Source organism: Theropithecus gelada, chromosome 4, assembly GCF_003255815.1.
Source record: "Theropithecus gelada isolate Dixy chromosome 4, Tgel_1.0, whole genome shotgun sequence".
Lineage (NCBI taxonomy): Eukaryota > Metazoa > Chordata > Mammalia > Primates > Cercopithecidae > Theropithecus > Theropithecus gelada.
The window spans coordinates 53,833,934-53,855,887 of NC_037671.1; the positions used below are offsets into that span (position 1 = coordinate 53,833,934).

The 21,954-nt window shown below is 37.1% G+C and overlaps 1 protein-coding gene across 1 annotated transcript in view; it reads right to left on the reverse strand.

Annotated features, from left to right (window-relative positions):
• Nucleotides 1-21,954, reverse strand: part of PKHD1 (PKHD1, fibrocystin/polyductin) — a 469,778-nt gene that overhangs the window by 13,422 nt on the left and 434,402 nt on the right. Inside the window, 4 exon segments of the mRNA XM_025382975.1 lie at nucleotides 3,350-3,508; nucleotides 9,678-9,785; nucleotides 18,908-18,995; nucleotides 19,971-20,106. Coding sequence (XP_025238760.1) covers nucleotides 3,350-3,508; nucleotides 9,678-9,785; nucleotides 18,908-18,995; nucleotides 19,971-20,106 — 491 coding nt within the window.

Consider the following 21,954-nt stretch of genomic DNA (forward strand, 5'->3'; position numbering starts at 1 on the left):
CAAAAAAGCAAACAATCCCATTTAAAAAAATGGGCAAAGGATGTGAATGGACACTTCTCAAAAGAACACATACATGTGGCCAAAAGTATGTGGAAAAAAATGCTCATCATCACTAATCATTAGAGAATGCAAGTAAAAACCACAAGGTATATATTTTTGGATAGGCATGATCAGGAGGGATATACCCTGAAATAAAATCACAGTAAAACAAAACAAAACAAAAAACCAACAAGAAGAGAAAAGACAAAAGTCAATTTTACTTAAGAATATCTTTCATAAAGCAGTAAAGAGAATTAAATTTTATTTAAAATCCATATGTGATTTTTCCCAAGAAAAAGCAATTTTACAATTGAATTTTGAGCTGAACTAGCTATTTTTTCATGGAACACCATTTTTACTTGAAAGAGCTTGAAAACATGATTGAGAAATTATGGTTATTCATACTTGTGTATTTGGTAGATTTCATTTTTTCTCAAATGAATGAAGTGAGCTTGTAAAACAGAAACAACTTACAATGTTTGTTGCCAGTGATAAAATTCAAGCTTTCATGGGAAACTTGGAATTTGGGAAAACTTGTATCAACTGCATGAGCATCACAGGTTTCTAATTCTTAATGATTCATGTTATTAACAAATGTGATCTTTTTGAATAGTAGAATAAAATATGTCAATGTCGAGAAGATCTTCACGACTCCATGAAACAATATTTTCAAAATGGTCAAAGCATAACGCATGGATGAAAGCTCCATTCAAAGTATATGATGAGACTGGTGGATTTTCATGTAACAAAGTACAAAAAGGACATTGAGATGGCACTTTAAGTAACTACTTCTTGTCAAGTCTGGGTGCAGTAGGAAAGAAGAATGTCCACTATTATCTGTAAAGGCTATTAAAATGCTCATGCCTTTTCTACAGTGTATCTGACTGAGGCTGGTTTTCTTCATATACTTCAGCAAAAACAATATATTGCAATAGGTCGAATACAGAAGCTGCCAAGAGATTCCAGCTGCCTATTAAGGAAGACATTAAAGAGATTTGTAAGAATGCCACACTCTTTTCACTATATATTGTTTGAAACTACAACTTTTTAATTTAAAATGTTATGTTTACATGCAATGCATATATTATTTTAAAATAAGGTAATGAGTAAATTTAAAATTTTCTGTTTAAACTTCTAATTTGGAAATACTAATGGATATAGAACTCACATAGACAAAAGTTGTTTAGATTCTCAACAATCGTTGAAAGTACAACAAGATCCTTAGACCCAAATTGAAAAAGACAGACACAGAGAGCATATAGCTTAACCAGAGTATCCTTTTTTATGAGTAAGTCGTGGAACAATATATTTTTCTGATTCTGAAGAAATGAATGCTAATTTTAGAAACTTAATAAATATAAAATACAGAAGGTATAAAGAAGGAAATACAAATCACTTATACAGATCTGACTACTGTAAAACTTTCATAAAGTTCCTTGTAATTTCTTTACATCTTTTTTGTTTGTTTAACATAGTTAGGAGTCTGTGCCCAGTAAGGAAAATATGGGGGTATCATACAAGGTAATGTGTCCACAGATATTGAAAGGTTGAAAGAGCAACAGTAAGACACTGAAGTAATAGATATATTTGTAAATGCAGGAAGAAGCCACGTCTAGGGCTGGGAGATCAAAAGTGGAGTTAGCAGAGCTTAGGAGTTAGAAAAAGCCATCTCTAGAGCTTAGGATTAAAAGTGAGGTTAGACCTTAGGGAGAGACCCCTGCATGGCTGCTTGGTTTAGATACAATATGGAAGATGAGAATCAAATCACCTACTTCACGGGATTACATGAGATAAAAATTTATGAAAATTCTACTTACAAGCAGACAGTACTACACACACTGAATGTAGACAGAACTTTAAGAAGGAAAAACAAAAAACTGCAAATCACAGCAACACAAAGCAGAACAAGGTCAAGATCTCATTCTTCTTTAGAAAGACAAGGAGCTGCCTTGTAGTTAGTCCAGTCCAGATCAACGGGATGAAGAGAGAAGCAGGGATACCAGGCTGTAGCTCAGTTCAAATACAGAAAATGTATCCAGTGGAGCTTCCTTTCCCAAGCATCTCTCAGAGTTCCAAGCCCAGTGAATGTTGTAGTAGTGGGACTATGCTACTTTCTCTCACCTTTATTTTGATCTTTTGTCTTTGTCTCTCTTTATTTTTCCTCTTTTAAACTTCACTCTTGCTTATACTTTGGTTTTGTAGGGCCTCCTAGTAACACAAATATTTCTTCCACTCATTGGGTGGTCTAAGGTTGGAGGAATGGGTGGAATAAGGAATTTGCCAATGCCTGATCTGCTCACCTGTCTCCTCCACTCTAAGATAGAAAGAAGCTTCATTTACAAAGCCTCTTTCCCTCAGTGACTACAAGTCTCCAGCTTTAAAATATTAAAAAATAGCATCCACTTCTGGGAAATATTTAGGAACATGCTTAATTTCTATGCTAAAAAAAAAACAAAAACAAAAAACACTAAGCCCTCTCCCATTTTAAAGGAGAAGAGGAGAAGATGACATTTTCCCCTGATTCTTTTTTTATTTTATTTATTTATTTATTTATTTATTTATTTATTTATTTTGAGACAGAATTTCGCTCCTGTCACCTAGGCTGGAGTGCGATGGCGCAATCTCAGCTCACTGCAACCTCCACCACCTCCTGGGTTCAAGCAATTTTCCTGCCTCAGACTCCCGAGTAGCTGGGATTATAGGCGCCTGCCACCACGCCCAGATAATTTTTGTATTTTTAGTAGAGATGGGGTTTCACCATGTTGGCCAGGCTGGTCTCAAAATCCTAATCTCAGGTGATCCACCTGCCTCGCCCTCTCAAAGTGCTGGTTTTCCCTGATTCTTTAACTCACTTTTTGAAGGCTCAGCTGGCAATGGAGTATAGTGTTTCAGAGAATGCGATCTAGAGCCAAACTGCCTGGCTTCTTCATGATTTTGAGACCTTGGGCAGGTGACTTACCCTTTTTGTCCCTCTTTCTCTACATACATAATAACAGGCACAATATTTATCACCCACCTCATTGGGTTGTTGTGCAGATTAAAGAAATTCCTTTATCTGAAGTGCTCAGAATGTGTTCCATAGTATTTAGTAAACATGAGGTTTTATGATTATTGCTATTATTACTCAAGATTAGGCAATCCTTTTCTCTAATGTATTAATTGAACAATTTGGCTTTGTGTAATTTTATATTTTAGAGAAGCTCACAAAAATTTGTCTTTGGGGAAAGAAAAAGAATCATTAATATGTTATGCATGATGACTTTGTTTTTCAGAAATTTTCATTCCAAAATTTTTAAAAAAATCTACATACTTCTGCTTTTGCTTCTTTTAAGCCAACAGCACACCAGACAGCTCAGAGCCAGCCATGAGGCCACAGAGGACAGGGAAGCAGCCAGGATGATGGTCGACTTCTCCTTCCTAGTCACAGGCAAGACAGCAAATGACTGGGATCGAGCTGTAAAATTGACTCCTATGGGGGGAAAAGAAGACGTTTCAATGATATGTTAATAAGATGCTAATATAATTAAAATATAGTAAAAATAAATACATTTATAATAGTATCTGTGACATAGTAGGTGTTCAATATATATTCATTGAATTTAATAAATAAATAAATTATAAATCCAAGATTTATATTGCTAGAGAATCATGAGATTCCAACATTAACACATAACAGTTATTTCCAATTCTGTCAATTACTGATTGAGAATTCTTCCAATTCTCTCTTCTAATTTTCAGACCTACCTTCCATACCAATGCAAAATTTCAGCTTCTTTCACTCGTGTTTCACTAATTAGAACAAAAATATTCTCGGCTCCAGAATGTGTGAAATTACTTGCTCTGATGTATGTATGTACTCAATATGTGCCATATAACACATCAAAACAGGGGCATAGGTACTCCTACTGCAGCACCGGATTGTCTTAGAGAGTTATGTGATCTGGAAAACTAGGAATAGAACAATGGCAGATAGAACCACTGGCCATGAATGATGGGGCAAGATTGCATCCTCCTGTTGAGAGAGTCCAACTCTCTAAAAATTCATCTGAAACTCCTCCCATTTTTGGAGACAGAAAAATTTCTCATCCCATTATAATTTATGAAATGAGACATAAAATAATCTTAAAAAGAAAGTTACCTATTTTCATAAAAACCCATACACAAATGTTTATAGCAGCTCTATACATAGTAAAACCCAGGAACAACCTAAATGTCCTTTAGCAGGGGAGTGAATAAACAAACTATGGTTTATCTAGACAAGGAAAACCACTCAGCCAAAAAAGAAAGTAAGGAAAGAAAAAAGAATATAAACAAACACACAACTGATAACCTGTAACAACTAGAATGAACATAAAAGGCATTATGCTGAGTAAGGGAAGCCCATCTCTGAATGGTACATACTTATAGGATTCCATTCATATAACACTGTAGAAAAGACAAAGCTATAGAGATAAAGTACAGATCAGTGATTGCCAAGGATGAATGGTGGAGAAAGGCTATATGTATGTGAGGACAGATTTTTGGGGTGATGAAATGGTCCTTATCCTGACTGTGGGGATGGTTACATAGATCTATACATGTATTTGAATTAATAAAACCATGTACAAAAATGTCAATTTTATAGTACATTAATTTTTAAAATAAATTGTTTTAAAACTTGCCTTTAATTTTGGGTGTGATGAATATATTCATTATTCTAATTATGAAGATGCTTTCATGGGAGTAGACATGCATCAAAATATATCAAATGGTATGCTTTCAATATTTTTATCATATGTCAATCATATCTCAATACAAACAGGTTTATTTTTGAAAAAACTTGCTTATGAACAGTTACAGCCAGCATTTTTAAAGCAGCTTATTCAAAACAAACAAGCAAACTTCAAACTTCTGCTTTCATCCACATAACTCAGGCAAAAAGAGCTTTTATTTTATGTACTCAAGGAAACACCATGTTTTTCTTTGCTGTGCTTTCACTGGGCTGAACCTGACAATTTTACTGGAAGTCACAGTCAGATCTTCAATCTCTTAATTTCTGACGGATTTGGTCCCAAAGCTACTAAAACAAAATCTCCTCTGTATACATCATGTATCTGAGCCATATTTGGCTTGTTTGTTACCAATTAATTGCTTTTTATGGGCATATGAATAAGCTCAATCAGGCCTAGAGATGGGAGAACAGATTTTACTTGGGATTTACAGAAGTAAAAACTAAATTCTTTACACTTTTATCCATTTTTCAATGATTGCTCAGTAATTGTTTACTTGATCAAGTTGATAAGTTACCAGTTCCCATTCTTAAGATATTTACAAGCTAGTAAATGAAATAAGATACACATAACAAACATTTGTTAGGCAAATCAGGATGTTACACATGCCACTAGAATAATGCAAATCAATTGCTTTGGATGTTTATTTTCCATTGATATGATTAGGGAAAGCATCCTGGAGGGGGAAGTATCTGAGGAGGCTTTGAAGGCTGTGCAAATAAGTGAACAAAGACACATAGGAGAAAATAGCTATTGATACTTAGGAGACTCATGCAGGAAAATACTGGAACTTAACGCTAGAAGAATTTCAGACAAATCTTGATGGGCATTAAATATCAGGCAAAAGGACCTTGAGAACATTCTGAAGGCATGAAGTATTACAGAAGGAAAGTTTCTTTTTTATTTTTTTTTAATAGATGAAGAGTCTGTCTCTATCACCCAAACTTGAGTACAATGACTGGCACGATTATAGCTCACTGTAGCCCTGAACACCGGGGTTCATATGATTCTCCCACTTCAGCCTGCCGGGTGGTTGGGACTACAACCATGTGTCACCATGCCTGGCTAATTTTTTGTTAATTTATTGTAGAGGTGGGGTATTGCTGTGTTGTCCAGGCTAGTGTTGAACTCCTGGTCTCAAGCTATCCTTCAGCCTTAGCCTCCCCAAGTGCCAGAATTACAGGCATGAGCCACCCCACCCAGCCTAGAAAGGGAGATTCTAAACAGAGAAGTGACATTAGCCACATAAAATATAGTCAGTCCATTTTTGTATAGAATACAAAAATGACAGAGAAGTTGAAGTCAGGGCGACCGGGTGAAATTATCTAAATGCAAGGGTGGAAACCACTGGGTCTCAATTACCTTAGCAGCAGAACATTTTCTAAAACTGCAAACTTAAAAATAATCTGAATATGAATATATTCACTTATTCATAAACAAATATTTATTTGTAGCTATGATGCATCAGGCTTTTCTACACCCTTGGGATATAATGCCAGACTAAGCAGAATCTCTGTTCCTTTGGAACTTTGGTCTCAGTGGAGGACCCAGCACACAGACAGTAGACAAACAAATAAGTACATAGATACTATAAAGCCAGGGGGTGATAAGTGCATAAAGAAAACTAAAGTGAGTTTATGAGACAGAATGGCTGGAGGTGTAGGGAGGATTGGGGATGGTATAGACTGAGTGATCCAAAAGAGGCCTCTTTGAGGAGGAGATATTTGAGAAGAAATCTGAATGAGTTGAGTGAGCCATGTGAATTTCTGGAGGAAGAATATTCCAACCAAGGAATTGGCAACCACAGGTAGAGTTTCTCTGGTTAAGTGTATGTGTGGTGAAGGTGGTGGGGGGGATTTGTGGGTGATACCTGGTTACATTAATCTCTTCTCAGCCCAGCAGCCCCTGAGGGCCTTCTGAGAACCCCATGGCACCAAGAAATGGTCAGAAAAGCCACAGCCTACACCATGATAATGATAGTGAATGTGGAAAGGCTGGCTACGAAGTCAGTACTACAAACTTACAGAAACCCTTATCTCTTGGCAGTGTCTCAGGAAGTTTGCAAGTTATAAATGAGCTGGATTTGATAATATATCAGACTTAAGGAGATCCCATAAATACTTGGGCAGATCTATTTTCTGTATTTCTAAAATAGGAATAATAATTTCTCTTCTCTCTAAGATATTGGAGAGATGAGGGAAAATAGTGGAAATGATTGCAAATTCTCTGCTTGATTCATGAATGAATGAAAAAACAGATCAGGCATGGGGACTCATGCCTGTAATGCCAGCATGAGCCCAGGGGTTTAAGGCCAGCCTGGGCAGCATAGTAAGATCCCATCTCTACCAAAAAATGAAATAAAATAAATTAGCTGGGTGTGGTGGCACACACATCTGTAGTCCCAGATACTTGGGAGGCTGAGGTAGGAGGATTACTTGAGCCTGGGAGGTCCAGACTGCAATGAGCCATGATTGAGCCACTGCACTCCAGCCTGGGTGCTGGGTGACAGAGTGAGACCCTCTCTAAAAATAACAACAACAACAACACACACACAGACACACAAAAACAACAAAAGAACCAACAATAACATAAAAGAATGCTTAACAGACCTATTATTTTGAAGCCTATTAGAAATAAGAAATTTCATTGATTAGCTGAAATGTGTGAATATACGCTGCTTTCCCAAACATTCTAACACTTGAAATTGATATACTTGGAAACAAGGAGTTACTCTCTGGACATGTACCATTACTCAGCATGATGTCTATAAGGGGTCACAGAAGTGCATGTCTTTACTATTTTTCCTTTCTTTTTATCCCCCATTTATTGTCTCCAAATTTAAACTTTTATACATCTCATCTGAAAGAGTCTCATCTTATAGACTTGATCTTGAAAATTATGGAGAATAATTCAGTGAAAAACACTAAGGGAAAACTTTCCAGATGATTCTTCAGTTAGTTGTTTTTACAGGCTGTCAGTAGAAACTACAATAAAGCAGTAGTCTACTAAGTGTGAACACCAAGACTAGTTCAAAATTACAGGAGTTACCAAGAAATTTCTGTCTCGCATTTGGTTTTACAACCTCTTCTTTAAAATGAACTTGATAACGTATTTGGTTAGTCTTAATTAATTACTGAGGTAATTAAAGGACAAAGGCCTTTTAAATGTCAGACAAATCTGGAACAAAATATGCATTCCTGCCTGTCTCACCCTTTAAAACATATCCGTTCAAAAACTCAAGGTTATGGCACAATGCCTGGGAACTGGGAATCCCACGGTCAAGGACACTACACATTTGTTATGAACCTGTACTTATATCAGGACACTTTGACACATAAAGTGTGTGTAAATTGCTTATGTGACTTTATTCTTTTTAACAAGTATTTAAGCAATCATCCTCTGAAGTATAAATGTGACTCTCATAAAACATATAATGAGCACTTGTCAACAGGTTATTTATCTCATTAATGAAGAAATCAGGAAGAACACGAAACTGGTTTAAATAGCATTTAAGAGATAATGATCATATAGCCAGGGAGCAATAATATTATCTGACCCCAGAAGATAGTCTTTTTGTCAAAAAACAATCCAGGCTGGACGTGGTGGCTGACGCCTGTAATCCCAGCACTTATGGAGGCGGAGGCAGGCGGATCAGGAGGTCAGGAATTCAAGTCCAGCCTGGCCAACATGGTGAAACTTCATTTCTACTAAAAATACAAAAATTAGCCAGGTGTGGTGGTGCATGCCTGTAATCCCAGCCACTCAGGAGGCTGAGGCAGAAGAATTGCTTGAATCTGAGAGGTGGAGGTTGCAGTGAGCCGAGATCATGCCTCTACACGCCAGCCTGGGTGACAGAGCGAGATTCCATCTCAAAAAAATAAAAATAAAAAAATTCCAAAACTTAGAATTAAAGGAAAAATGATTATGATTACAGATCTTATCAGTGTCATACTGGAACATTTTCAAAAGGCCCATTGAATGTTTTATTAAGTTCTCTCAAACATACATTTGTTTCACTTACTATTTATTATTTATTTATTTATTATTTATTAGGACTCAGACATGTTTATTTGTAGAAGATTGACATGCTGAAACAATTTTTATACAGTTAAGGATGCAAATGATATCTGTAAACATCGGACTATCAAAATTTTGCTTTTATTGCCCTGTATCCATTGCAAACTTATTCCAACATTTCTTCCTGGGCTATATGAAAACTATCTCCCAAATGCTCTTTTAATTAGTTTTCTTGTCTTCTGATTTCCTCATTAGTGAGTTAAATAACATGTTGACAAATGATCATTATACATTTTCAAAAGAGTCACATTTAATACATCAGAGGGTTTTTTTTCCATATTTTGTCAAAAAGAACTGGATCAAATGTGTAATTTACACACCCCTTATTCTGAAGTGCCAGGATGTTGATGGGTATTGTCCCCATTTGGCGGGGGGTTGAGGAGGACAGGACCCAAAGTTAAAATTTCAAGATCCCATGACTCTCTTTCTTATACATTAACATTCTCCTATTAATATCCAACCAAATGTCATGTAAGTAAATAAAGGAAAAAAACAAGTAGAACACTGAAAGTAAACTTCAATGTTGAGGAGGAAATGTACATTTGGTTTCTTGCTCACCAGGAGTATCCTGAGGTTTCTATTTTTACATGTGCTCTTTCTTCTCAAGCTTAATGATACAGTCAAGTGAATTTATTTTCTAAACTACGATGACTTCTTATTCATTATAGTAGCTATTCCCAAAAGGGAGAAAGGATTGTCTTCTTAAAGAAAGAAAGAAAGAAAGAAAGAAAGAAAGAAAGAAAGAAAGGAAGAAAAGAAAACAGAGAATAAAAGCACATGGTATAAAATTACCTGGAGGAGAAGTGACAGTAAAAATAAAGTGCCAGTTTGACCCAGAGATCAAGACTGCCAAGTTGTAGAAGCTCACATAACCATCTTGAGATTCTGCCTGGGTGCACCCTTCAAAGAAGCACAAAAAAAAAATTAGCTGTTTATTATCTAATCTAGAACAACGTCTTCATGTCTGCTGTGAAGGCAGACATTTGGACAATAAAGGACAATTTTTTTTAACTCCAAGAGGTTATCTAATCCATCAGGTTTTTCTTAGTCAAGACTTAGAACCACATGATCCAAGACAGTATAATAACAGTTAACATATACTGAAAGCTCACTATGCCAGACACTGTTCTTTATATACACGATTGCCTACAAACTACACAACAACCCTATAAAATATGCTATTATCTATATTCTAGCAATTAGGAAATAGGCTCATGAAAGACTAAATTACGTGGTACTGGGGTTACAGCCCAAATCTACCTGATTTCAAAGTTTGCATTCTTTACAATATATTGGCTATATTATTATTAAATGTATAATACATAAAGAAAGAAATTCTATTATCTTTCTAGGTGGTCAGTTTCTACAGTCTGTCTTTCTTCTATTCTGGTTATCTATAGTTTATATGGCAGCAGAGTTAGGCCAAGGGATCAGGACCACGGCAATCTATCAAATCATGACTGATAAAGCTACTCTGATTTATGCAAACAAAACAAAACAAACCTTGCATCTTCTAACAGTAGATCATCCATTTATAAAGTGAAAAAAGGCAGCTTAACTCAGTATCACATTCACAATACCATTAATCATCTTTTGACTCTACCATCTCTAAATTATGTGCCTAATTAACAGCTGCTAGACTTTACTCTGGAAATGTCAATATGATTGGCATGGTGGACAAAGGATTATGGAAGTGGTCTGAAAGTTTATAAGTTGGTTTGAAATCTCTAAGGCTGAAATGTGTCATAAAGATATAATATGCTTAGTGTTACATTTTTAAATTCAATTGCTTAATCTTTTTGTGAAAACACTGTCTTTCTTCATCAATTTTGCAGAGCTAACTAAAACTTCTTTTCTGAGAAACATCTTTTACTTCATCTCTTCTGAGTTCCAAAATAAATAAAATGCCCACTAAAATGAAAATAAATAAGCCAAGACTCAAATAAATGATAGGCGCCCAAGATAAATGCAGTTTATACTCTTTAAAACCTATATGCATCAAAATTATGGTCAATAAACTCTTGCAAACAATGAACTGCAGAGTACAGATGTTCAACATGAAATCATTTGCTGCAGTTTTTCCTTTGACAAACATCCTTATTGTTCCCATCTTTGGAAGAATACAAAGCAGCATTTAATCGAAATGTGTCCGTACAGCACAGTGAGTTGGCCTCGTAGAACAGCCGCCAAATTGCCTAATGGAGAGTGTTTTAGTTCTAAATGGGTTTACTTTTGCGTTAAATACCAGCTTGCCTTAGAGATCTCTACAAAGATTCCCATATATATCTATGATATTCTCAGATTTGAAGCATATGTGCCCAAAAGCTGAGGCAGTTGCTGCCAAGTACAGTACATTACTCCAGGGTTCATCATATCTTCAGAATAGCTATGATGACATATACAGATGCAATTGACAGGCTCCCTGATCAAGCTGGAATAAACAGTATACTGGCTGGGGGACTTGGGATGGGGTGGGGTGCTGGGCTCAAGCAACTTCGGAATTGATTACACAACTACCAGGAAATGATACCTGAATGGGTTTCTGCAGGATAGATAGTTTTTAAAATACCTTTGCAGCCCAAATTATCCCCGCAGCCATCCCACTCACTCCTAGGTATGCGTACTAGCAAACTGTTATATTGTTAATGTTGAGATGTTATCTTTAAAAGTATTAAGGACTTTTTTTGTGCAACTATGATCCGTAAATGTTAAAGGATATTGAAGACCTGTAAATAATTGTCCTTTAGTATATAAATTCACTTTTTATAATAGGCTGTAACTGCCTTTTCACTGAGGAGGATCTACTAAAGAAAAAAGAATATGAAGTTAAATTGCAGAACAAAAGATTTAGAGGAGATATACAGATATGGTTTTGTTGTTGTTATTTTGTTTTTCTCCAGGAAATACTTACAGTAAGTTAGATAATCTATCCCAAATGCTTTTGGTGCATTCTTTCTGAAGTTAAAAAGTAGTATTTCATAATGGCTTCAAGAGAAACTTTCAATCATATAAAATAGGGTATTTTGGTGACACGGGTATGCTAAAAACAGAAAACTACATGTGATTTCTTCCCTACTTCATGACTCACACACATGAAAAATGTGTGTATATAAGACACCCTCAGAATAGTCCTCACACATTCCCATTGGATCTCTTAAAAAAGGTAATAGTGACAATACTGATCCAAGTGAGCTAGTTGGCTTGAGTGTGGCTTGGTGTCCACGGAATAAAAGAGTAAATGTTATCTCATCTCACACCAGTTAGAATGGCAATCATTAAAAAGTCAGGAAACAACAGATGCTGGAGAGGATGTGGAGAAATAGTAACACTTTTACACTGTTGGTGGGAGTGTAAATTAGTTCAACCATTGTGGAAGACAGTGTGGTGATTCCTCAAGGGTCTAGAACCAGAAATACCATTTGATCCAGCAATCCCATTACTGGGTATATATCCAAAGGAATATAAATCATTCTACTATAAAGACAGATGCACATGTATGTTTATTGCAGCACTATTCACAATAGCAAAGACTTGGAACCAACCCCAATGCCCATCAATGACAGACTGGATTAAGAAAATGTGGCACACATACACTATGGAATACTGTGCAGCCATAAAAAAGAATTAATGTCCTTTGCAGGGACATGGATGAAACTGGAAACCATCATTCTCAGCAAACTAACGCAGGAACAGAAAACCAAACATCGCATGTTCTCACATGGGAGAAGTGGGAGTTGAAAAATGAGAACATATGGGCACAGGGAGGGGAACATCATACACAAGGGCCTGTCAGGGGGTGGGGAGCAAGGGGAAGGATAGCATTAGGAGAAATACATAATGCAAATGACAGGTTGATGGGTGCAGCAAACCACCATGGCACATGTATACCTATGTAACAAACCTGCATGTTCTGCACAAGTATCCCAGAACTTAAAAGTATAATAACAAATAAATAGATAGATAGATAGATAAATAGATAGATAGATAGATAGATAGATAGATAGATAGATAGATAGATAGATAAAGAGTAAGTAGTTTCATGCCTCATTCACTTTGCATGGCCACAACATGATTCTAAGCTGGTGGGGTATGACATCCTTAAGGTTACTGAAAGAAAAATAATGAAAGATGAGGTGCAATAAATGTCAGGAGTGGGACAAAGTAAAATATAAAGTCTCAGTAAGGTATGATATAGGAGAAGGTATGGAGAATAGGTAAGGTAAGGTACTGGGTATGAATAATGTGCAAAGTGTGGCAAGGTACAGAGTATAAGTAAGTAAGGTATGGACTATGGATTAGAAATGAAGTGTGAGTAAGGGTCTGAAGAATGTATAAAGTATGGAATATGAGAAAGGTATAGACTATGGGTAAGGTATGGAGTGTGAACAAGGCATGGAGTACATGTAAGTTATGGAATATGGGTAAGGCATGGAATATGAGTAAGGTACTGGGTATGGTAATGTATGAAGTATGGCAAGGTATGGGATATAAGTAAGGGATGGGCCAGGCACGGTGGCTCATGCCTGTAATCCCGACACTTTGGGAGGCCGATGCGGGCGAATCACCTGAGGTCAAGCGTTCGAGACCAGCTTGGCCAACATGGCAAAATTCCGTCTCAACTAAAAATAGAAAAATTAGCCAGGCGTGGTGGTGGGCACCTGTAATTCCAGCTACTCAGGAGGCTAAGACAGTAGAATCGCTTGAACCCGGGAGGCAGAAGTTGCAGTGTGCTGAGATCGCACCACGCACTCCAGCCTGGGTAACAGAGCCAGACTCTGCCTCAAAAAAAAAAAAAAGTAAGGTATGGACTATACATAGGGTATGGAGTATAAGTAGGGTCCTAGGTATGGATAAAGTATGGAGGAGCAATATAAGGCATGAGTGTGAGTATGGTTTGGAGTATGGGTAAGGAATAGAAGAACATGGGTAACATATGGAGTAGACGATGGGGAGGTGAGTTCCAGTATTCATGTGAGAGTATCTGTCGTAAATATTACTAGAACATTAAAAAAGCTAAAAATTAATATTTTTATGCTGCTGTATTATTTTAAGATCAGAAGGTGAGTGACTGTTACATATCCTAAGCACTTTCTATACCAAAACGCCAACAGTAGCAAAATGGCACTGAAAAATGAACAGAATGACAGCATCAAAACAGGCAGTTTGGAATGCAATTCTGAATGTTTCATCTTCACAGTGGGCAACCTTGGATAAATTCACTTCATTTTCTTACTTTCTTAATGACATGCCTTGTGTCTACAAATCTGTACAAGGACCATTCTGTTCTGGTCTGTCCTCATTCCTTGGGATTTTAAGCTCAAGAAATTTCTAACTGTACTGCTTACTTGGGAGGCTGAGGCAGGAGAATGGCGTGAACCCGGGAGGCGGGGCTTGCAGTGAGCTGAGATCCGGCCACTGCACTCCAGCCTGGGCAACAGAGCCAGACTCCGTCTCAAAAAAAAAAAAAAAAAAGGCCAGGAGCAAAAATATGAGTTTGCCACACAGGTGTTACTTTCAGCAAAGTGAACAAAAGATAGATTGTGTAAGTGGAAGGGAAAGTCTGGAGAGTCTATGGGGAGATTCTGACAAAATATGCAACATTACCTGGGCCTTTCAATTTGGATTGGGTACTGAGGAGAGCAAGACCTCCAAGTTTGGTAGAAAATTATTTTTGTGGACAGGCTGAAAACATTTAGAGTCTTGTTGTTTTGTTTTGTTTTTTGTTTGTTTTAATTATTTTATTTTATTTTATTTTAAATTCTGGGATACAGGTACAGAACGTGCAGGTTTGTTACACAGGTAAACGTGTGCCGTGGTGCTTTGCTGCACCTATCAACCCATCACCTAGGTATTAAGCCCCACATGCATTATGTTCCCTGTGTCCATGTATTCTCACTGGAAAACATTTGGCGTCTTAATAAGTAAGTAGATAGGGTAAAAAAATTACAGGTCAAAATAGTAAAAAGTCAAATTGAAAAGAGAGTGGGAAAATTTATTGTTCTAATAAGAAAGCAATAAGCTGAAGCAAGCTTTTAAAAGTAAGGGTTTTGAAGCTATGAACTGTTTAATCATGAGATGTCAATCGCCCTCCTTAAGAGAATTTTTAGAAGGGGATAATTTCATTTTCTGGAATCGATGAGGTGTAGCTTTGCCAGAAACAAAATGTATAAGCTAAATTAAATGTTGACATTAAAAAAAAAACTGAGATCTGAGATTAATTCATTGAAAACAACATCAAATGATTATTCATTAACTTGGAGACTTTATTACCACAATTTTATATGTTTCTTAAGAGACAAATAACAAAAAATTAAGGAACAATGTCATCAGAAAAGGTAGGCAGCGTGCACCATATGATAGGAATGGTTTTAGGCCAATAATAAGTGCAAAATAGGGCACATCTATGATTGACTCATGCCTATCCATTTGAACATTTTGTATATTTTATGGGAACCATCTGAATGAGCTTAGACTCATAGCAAGAGTAGAGCAAGAAATAACTATAAAATCATGGCCTATTCTTGGAAGTCAGTGATTTTGCAGGTAGGCTGATGTTTGAGCTGGCACATGAGTCATTTCCAAATCTGAAAAAAACATTTTGACAACACAAAACCAAGAGAAATGCCTTACCTGATTCATGAGGTGCACAGGAAATTGGATAAGCTGATTTTGTTTTTTTTGTTTTGTTTTATTTTGTTTTGTTTTGTTTTGAGATGGAGTCTCACTCTGTCACCAGGCTGGAATACAGAGGGCGATCTTGGCTTACTGCAACCTCCACCTCCCGGGTTCAAGCAATTTTCCTGCCTCAGCCTCTTGAGTAGCTGGGACTACAGGCATGTGCCACCATGCCCAGCTAATTTTTGTATTTTTAATAGAGACGGGGTTTCATCATGTTGGCCGAGATGGTCTTGATCTCTTGACCTTGTGATCTGCTCACCTTGGCTTCCCAAAGCGCTGTGATTACAGGTGTGAGCCACCACGCCTGGCCCATAAACCGAATTTTTGAAGAGTGGTAAACACATCCTCAAATTTGCATAAGAATGGGGATTTTTGGCCAATTATACAAAGTACATACACACCATATCAATTTATAATTTTCAGTGATTTATTGGTATGAAACTTCCTTTCAATGTGTTACTGGCAAATCTCAAAGGATGCATCATTATAATTACAATACTAACTGCATGAAAAGCCAGTGCTTGAAATCACACTTCTAGAAAGAAGGATTTGCAAAAGTTAACAAGATTTCCTACTTATTCCCCTATTATAATATGCAAATATCATGGTAATAATAGATAACTGTGCTTAAAACAAATAACTGTTATTTTCTTTTTTTAAAAAAATTTACCATTACTGATATATATCTCTGTAGAGTATGCATATTTTGGAACATTATTTTCTTTTTTTCTTGAGACAGAGTCTTGCTCTGTCACCCAGGCTAGAGTGCAGTGGTGCCATCTTGGCTCACCGCAACCTCTGCCTCCCGGTTTCAAGTGATTCTCATGCCTCAGTTTCCCAAGCAGCTGTGATTACAGGAGCGCACCGACCATGCCCGGCTAATTTTTGTATTTTTAGTGGAGACGGGGTTTCACCATGTTAGCCAGGCTGGTGTCAAATGCCTGACCTCAAGTAATCCAGCTGCCTTAGCCTCCCAAAGTGCTAGGATTACAGGCACAAGCCACCATGCCCAGCCTGAAAACATTATTTTCAAATCACATTTGAAATCACAAAGAATTTATCAATTCTTTCTCATCTAAAATAGCAACATGATATTTAGTGCAGAGATTTGCTTGAGTCCTAGCTCTTGGTCAGAATTATTCAACAATTCTGAATTCAAGGAGTCAAGATGAACCCATTGGCTCTATTCTTTTACTGGGACCCTGTAAGGATTTTTGAAAACTGTCTGACGTAGAAGTTGTGGGAAAAATGCTTTCCTTTCTGAGGATATTTTCCATCTACCTTAAAAATCATTTTTAATCCGTTTGGATTCTTGGGACATTTTTAAAATTTTCTCATTGAAACTAGTGGGAGAGATTAAAGAAATTTAACAGATCCTCTTTTTCAGACTGTTGTAATCTCTGGCTCCCTATCCAAATATAGGAGATGATTTTAAAATGTTCCACTGAACCCTCCTATTCTAGGTTATATCAGGTTGACATAAAATGAATTTCTCTTCACCTCAAGGTGAAGCCCCGACTTGGACTGTAATATTGTGCATGATTGGGACTCCCTCTGATGAGAAGGAAATACACAATCCTATCCATGAGCAGAGGAAGAATTTCAAGGTGCTGTGATCATTGTGAGGCCACTTGTGCAGAGAGGCAACTCCTATGCATGAAGAGTTTGAGGCTGTCAGGCGAGATCTATGTGTTGGGCGATTGACTGCACGCAATAGGGAGAAGGCTCCTGGTAGGAAGCATGATTAATAATGTATGGGTTATGTTGGAGGGAGGCCGGTAAGAGGACAAAAAACTCTCTTGTGACACCTGGAACACAAAGTATATTAATTGTAAAACAGAACCACTTGCTTTTGCTGCCTTAAAACTGAAATCAAAAGGGCCTGAGTCTTAATTTGGCCCAGCAGCCAGGTTGTACTTACCTTTCCGTGTTTCTCATCATAAAAACTCTTGCTTTTTGCTCCCGATCCAGTCTTCCCCATTTCAGTAAATAACACCAATATCCACCCAATATAACAAAATCAAAACCTAAAAGTTGTCCTTAAGTCCTTGTTTTCTTTGCTCCCAGTAGATTCTGCTGATTCAACTTCTGAAAGACATTCTGAATTAATCCACTTGTGATCTCCACCATCTCTTGCCTGGCCTTTTGCAATCACTTTTTAACTGGCTCAGGAGGTTCACTCTTGCGGTTCTCCAATCCACCCTCCACAGAACAGAGTGGTCCTCTAAGCATGCAAGTCAGACCTTGGAACTGGCCTGCTTAAAACCTCCAACGGCTCTTCATCTCACTGAGAGTGCAGCCCAAACTCCCCACTGTGGTCCCCAAAGTCCTCTGTTGTCTGTCTGGCTCCAGCACCTCTCTCACTTTACCTCTTCCCTTGATCTCCCTTAGTCATGAGGCTCCTTTGTCTTAATTCTGTTTCGCAAACACATTCTCCTTAACATATTTTCTGTGGATAACATATCGTACTGTTTTACAACATAAAAACACAATGATTGAACTATTTCATAATAAAGAAATATGTGCCTCTTTGAGTAGGGTGTATTTCAATGGTTTTGTGTGTGAGGGGGTTAGATAGGAATTTAGAACTCAGAAACTATTTTTCCCATAAAAACCATGTTATACCTGCTTGCTTCTCTCTAGACCAGGCCCTAAAATGCACATTCTTGGGTCCTTCTGCAGAATATGTAGCCAAACTATCTTAGGCCTAGTAGAAATCTGCATTTTAAATAGATTTTCACATAAACAAGCTTCAAGGAAAGTAAGTGGAGCGGGCAGTGGTTCTGGGATAGAACAGGAAGGCAAAAGAGGATAGACAAAGATCAAAAGGAGAAAAACTAACTCTGAGGACTGCTATGGGTCAGCTGCTTTTGCATTTATCATCACATTTATTTTTCATACCACTGAGAGCAAGTCTTTCTATTTCCCCATAGAAATCATACTGTACTTGGTAAATTGCTCCCTGGCCCAGTCCATAATACTGTACCAAATAAGGGTGTGTCATGGGGGCACTGAGTGGACTGCAGAAAACCTAGGATTTGATACTCACCCAAAAATGCCATGCACTTTTCCTTACACTACCTTAAGGATACAGATATGTTGAAAATGTTGCTTTATTGTGAAAGGGAAGGGAGAGAAAAGGTGGTGACTTTGGGATTTCCTGCCAGCCTAATCTTCCTTTTCACAGACACTGACACTGTAGATTAGGGATGAAGGAGTTTCCTTCCAAATTACTGAAGAAATTCAGTATTACCAATTTTGCTATGAATTCCGAATGGGTGCAAATATTTTATGTGCAGATAAAGTGGTAACAGATACCTGAAATTTACAGATACTTTACCTACCTTTTAGCACTGAGTCTGATGCTCCTTCCAGGGAAGCTGAAATTGTCCATGGCTCTGAAGGGGGCCCCAGGGACTCCACTCTTCGGTTCTAGAAATGGGAATAGGAGGAGGGAGAAAGAAAAGATTGGATTCAGAAGAGAATTTTGTGAAGTTAGGAAAGAAGATGGTTCAGCTATATGCTTTTATAAAGAACATATTCAGTAGAAATAAAGGAAAGAAAGTGATAAATAAATGTTGTCTTTCTCATGTTAAGAATATATCAGAATTAACTTATATATGAGTAAGGAAATTATTGCAAGACAAGTTGGGGCAGAACAGTGAGGAGAGGAAAGGAAAACTATGTTTATAGAAAAGAATGGTACTATGTGCTGAAGGTTCATAAGAAAGGAAAGGTAAAGAGAAGAAAACAGGAGAGAGCTGGGTGAGTGCCAGACTAGATCAAAGTTTACAGGATTCCAAGTGTGGACCTCAGTGCCACAAATTTCTCTCTGCAAATATGTCAGGGGATGCATTTGTAAGTAGGAGAAAGCCAATTCAACAATCATAGTTCACTGTGAATTTTGTTCATAGTTCACTTGAAAAGATAAAATAGAATCAGGACGCAAAGCCTGAAATTAGAATTAAGCACAGAAACTTCTTGTTTTACTTAACCACATATAAGAGAGATTATTTAAAAAAACATAAAACTGTAATGTATCTATAATGTCATAAGTTCCTTCATTAACATATGAAAAACTTCTTCAGATGTAGATCTACTTCTTTGTGAAGGCTAGATTTCAGAGAAGATGTGACAGACCTGCTTCAAGAATTTGGTTGGGGAGGAAAATTATCAGAATTTTATTTTTACCCTTCATCAAATTCTGAATGTCCAGAGAAAATAGAAGGAAGGCAGGCTGTGAAGTGGAAGGAAAAATGTGAAAGTAGTGAGAAGCTCTTAAGTGCAACAAATTGCACACAGTGGGCACTCTGTAAATCTGGATCAGTGATGACACACTCTAAAAGACAGACTGAATGCTACATGCTACTTAGCTCTAAAGACAGATTGCTTCCTGTGAAACGTTACCTGCTCATCCAAAAATACCAATTGTGGCTGCACTGGAAGCTCATTTCCCACTTCTCCATCTGAAGGCTGGACTAGGACGGAAAGTACATAGGGCCGAATATATATCAAGTTCCCAGTTTTAAAACTGCTTGAATTTCTGGCAGATATAAAAACAAACAAAATACATCCTTGGGATTACATATATCCCTATGGTAGCAATTTTCCACAATCCATTATTACCAGTGAAAATATTTGCATTTGTCTGTGTTTCTAGAAAATAATACACTGTGTAGTGAACATGGCTTTATAGCAAAAGTTAATTATGTATGTATTTGATATGTTTTCTTAGCTATAATGAAAATGGACTGGGTGGTAGGGAAAATCACAAATTATGAGTGTATATTTTTATTATCATTTATTAAAATCAGTCAAAAAACAAAAGTCTCAGTGAAAATTAGCCTCAAACTCATATAGATAATAATAATAAAAGCCTCAGACTAAAATGAGAGGACATGGACACGTCCAATAGTAAGCTATTAAATCAGCTTTCCCAAATAATGCCCTGATTTGTGGGTGTGTTCCAATTCCGTGATATAAATTCTACCACCATAGTTAATTCCAAGATGACAAGATACTACCACTGAGCAGAGCTGGGAAGAGACACCCAACAGCAAACTCCAGTACACCACTGTTTTACACAGAAGAGCTCATTTAATCTCCACAACAAACCGTATTTATATTCTGTGAGTGTGCTTGTACTAAATGGATTCAATAACTATTAATAGCATTAATGAATTAATTTACTTCAGTTGCATGAAGCATCTGAGGAGAATAATACTTATAATTGCCATTTACTGAGCATGTACTGTATACCAAGTTCCATGATAAAGTGTTCATGTATAATTTCATTGCATCTTTAAAATGACACTATGTGGTGGGTACTCTTGTTTATATATGAAGAAGCTGAGGTCCAAAAAGGCTTGAATAACTTGCCAAAGGTCCTACAAATAGTAAGTATTGACTGAGATCTAGAGTGGTTAACCAGCGAGCTATATTGCTTCTCACTTCCTTTGAACATACTAAGTGCTGACATGACTTAGCAGCAAAATGGAACACTTACAAAATAGTTATATAATTCATGACAGTGTAAAACATATGTCACTCAGAGTTTTGGCATTTTTGATGACAGAGCTTGCATCATTAAAATAAAATTATACACCTATTGTCCCATTAAGTCTATTGTGTATTACACATCATAGGCATGCAACAGATGTTTGGCAACTAAATGGAGGCACCTGGATATCATATATCATATATAGGACCCTGACATAGAGCATTCCTTGATGAGTTATCCTCAATAGCCTGGGCCAGGTCTCATGAGGTATTTATTTATTTATTTACTTATTTATTTTTAAAATAGCCTACTTTGCTTTCTCCCATTTAATGTTTATAAGTCAACTATTCTATCTCCTAACTACCTCCCCTTCCCTACACGAGGAGGAAAGGATAAAGTATTTATTTAACGTGGAGGGTGCATGTCAGGAAAAAGCGAAGATTTGTTCCGAAAGAAGAAATAGTGGAAGAGCAAATACAAGGGATCACTAAATATGAAGTTTCCGTAGGAAGCAATTTTCTTCTCCCCTAGGAATCCTAGGAAATGCAGGCAGAGTGCAAATATGTGGTCCTAAGAAGCTCTTTAGTCATCTACCAGCGAAGACCCTGGCTTTTTGGCTGGAATCACTCCCTGGGAATTCAACACACACTAGCCCCAACATCATTTCTTAGTTTGTTTAGCCTGAGTGGCTAGGGCTCCTTTCCTTTTTTAAAGGGAACCATTTAAACCAGATTTTAAAAATCCATGCTATTAATTCTATCCTTCTGTGGGTTCCAGGTTATTAGAAAATTCTAACGTTGTTATCAGATCCTATTTCTCCCCTAATCTTTTTCCTTAAATTCTTTCTGATGGGGGCTAGGATGCAGGCAAGCAGTCTGGGTTAAAGAAACT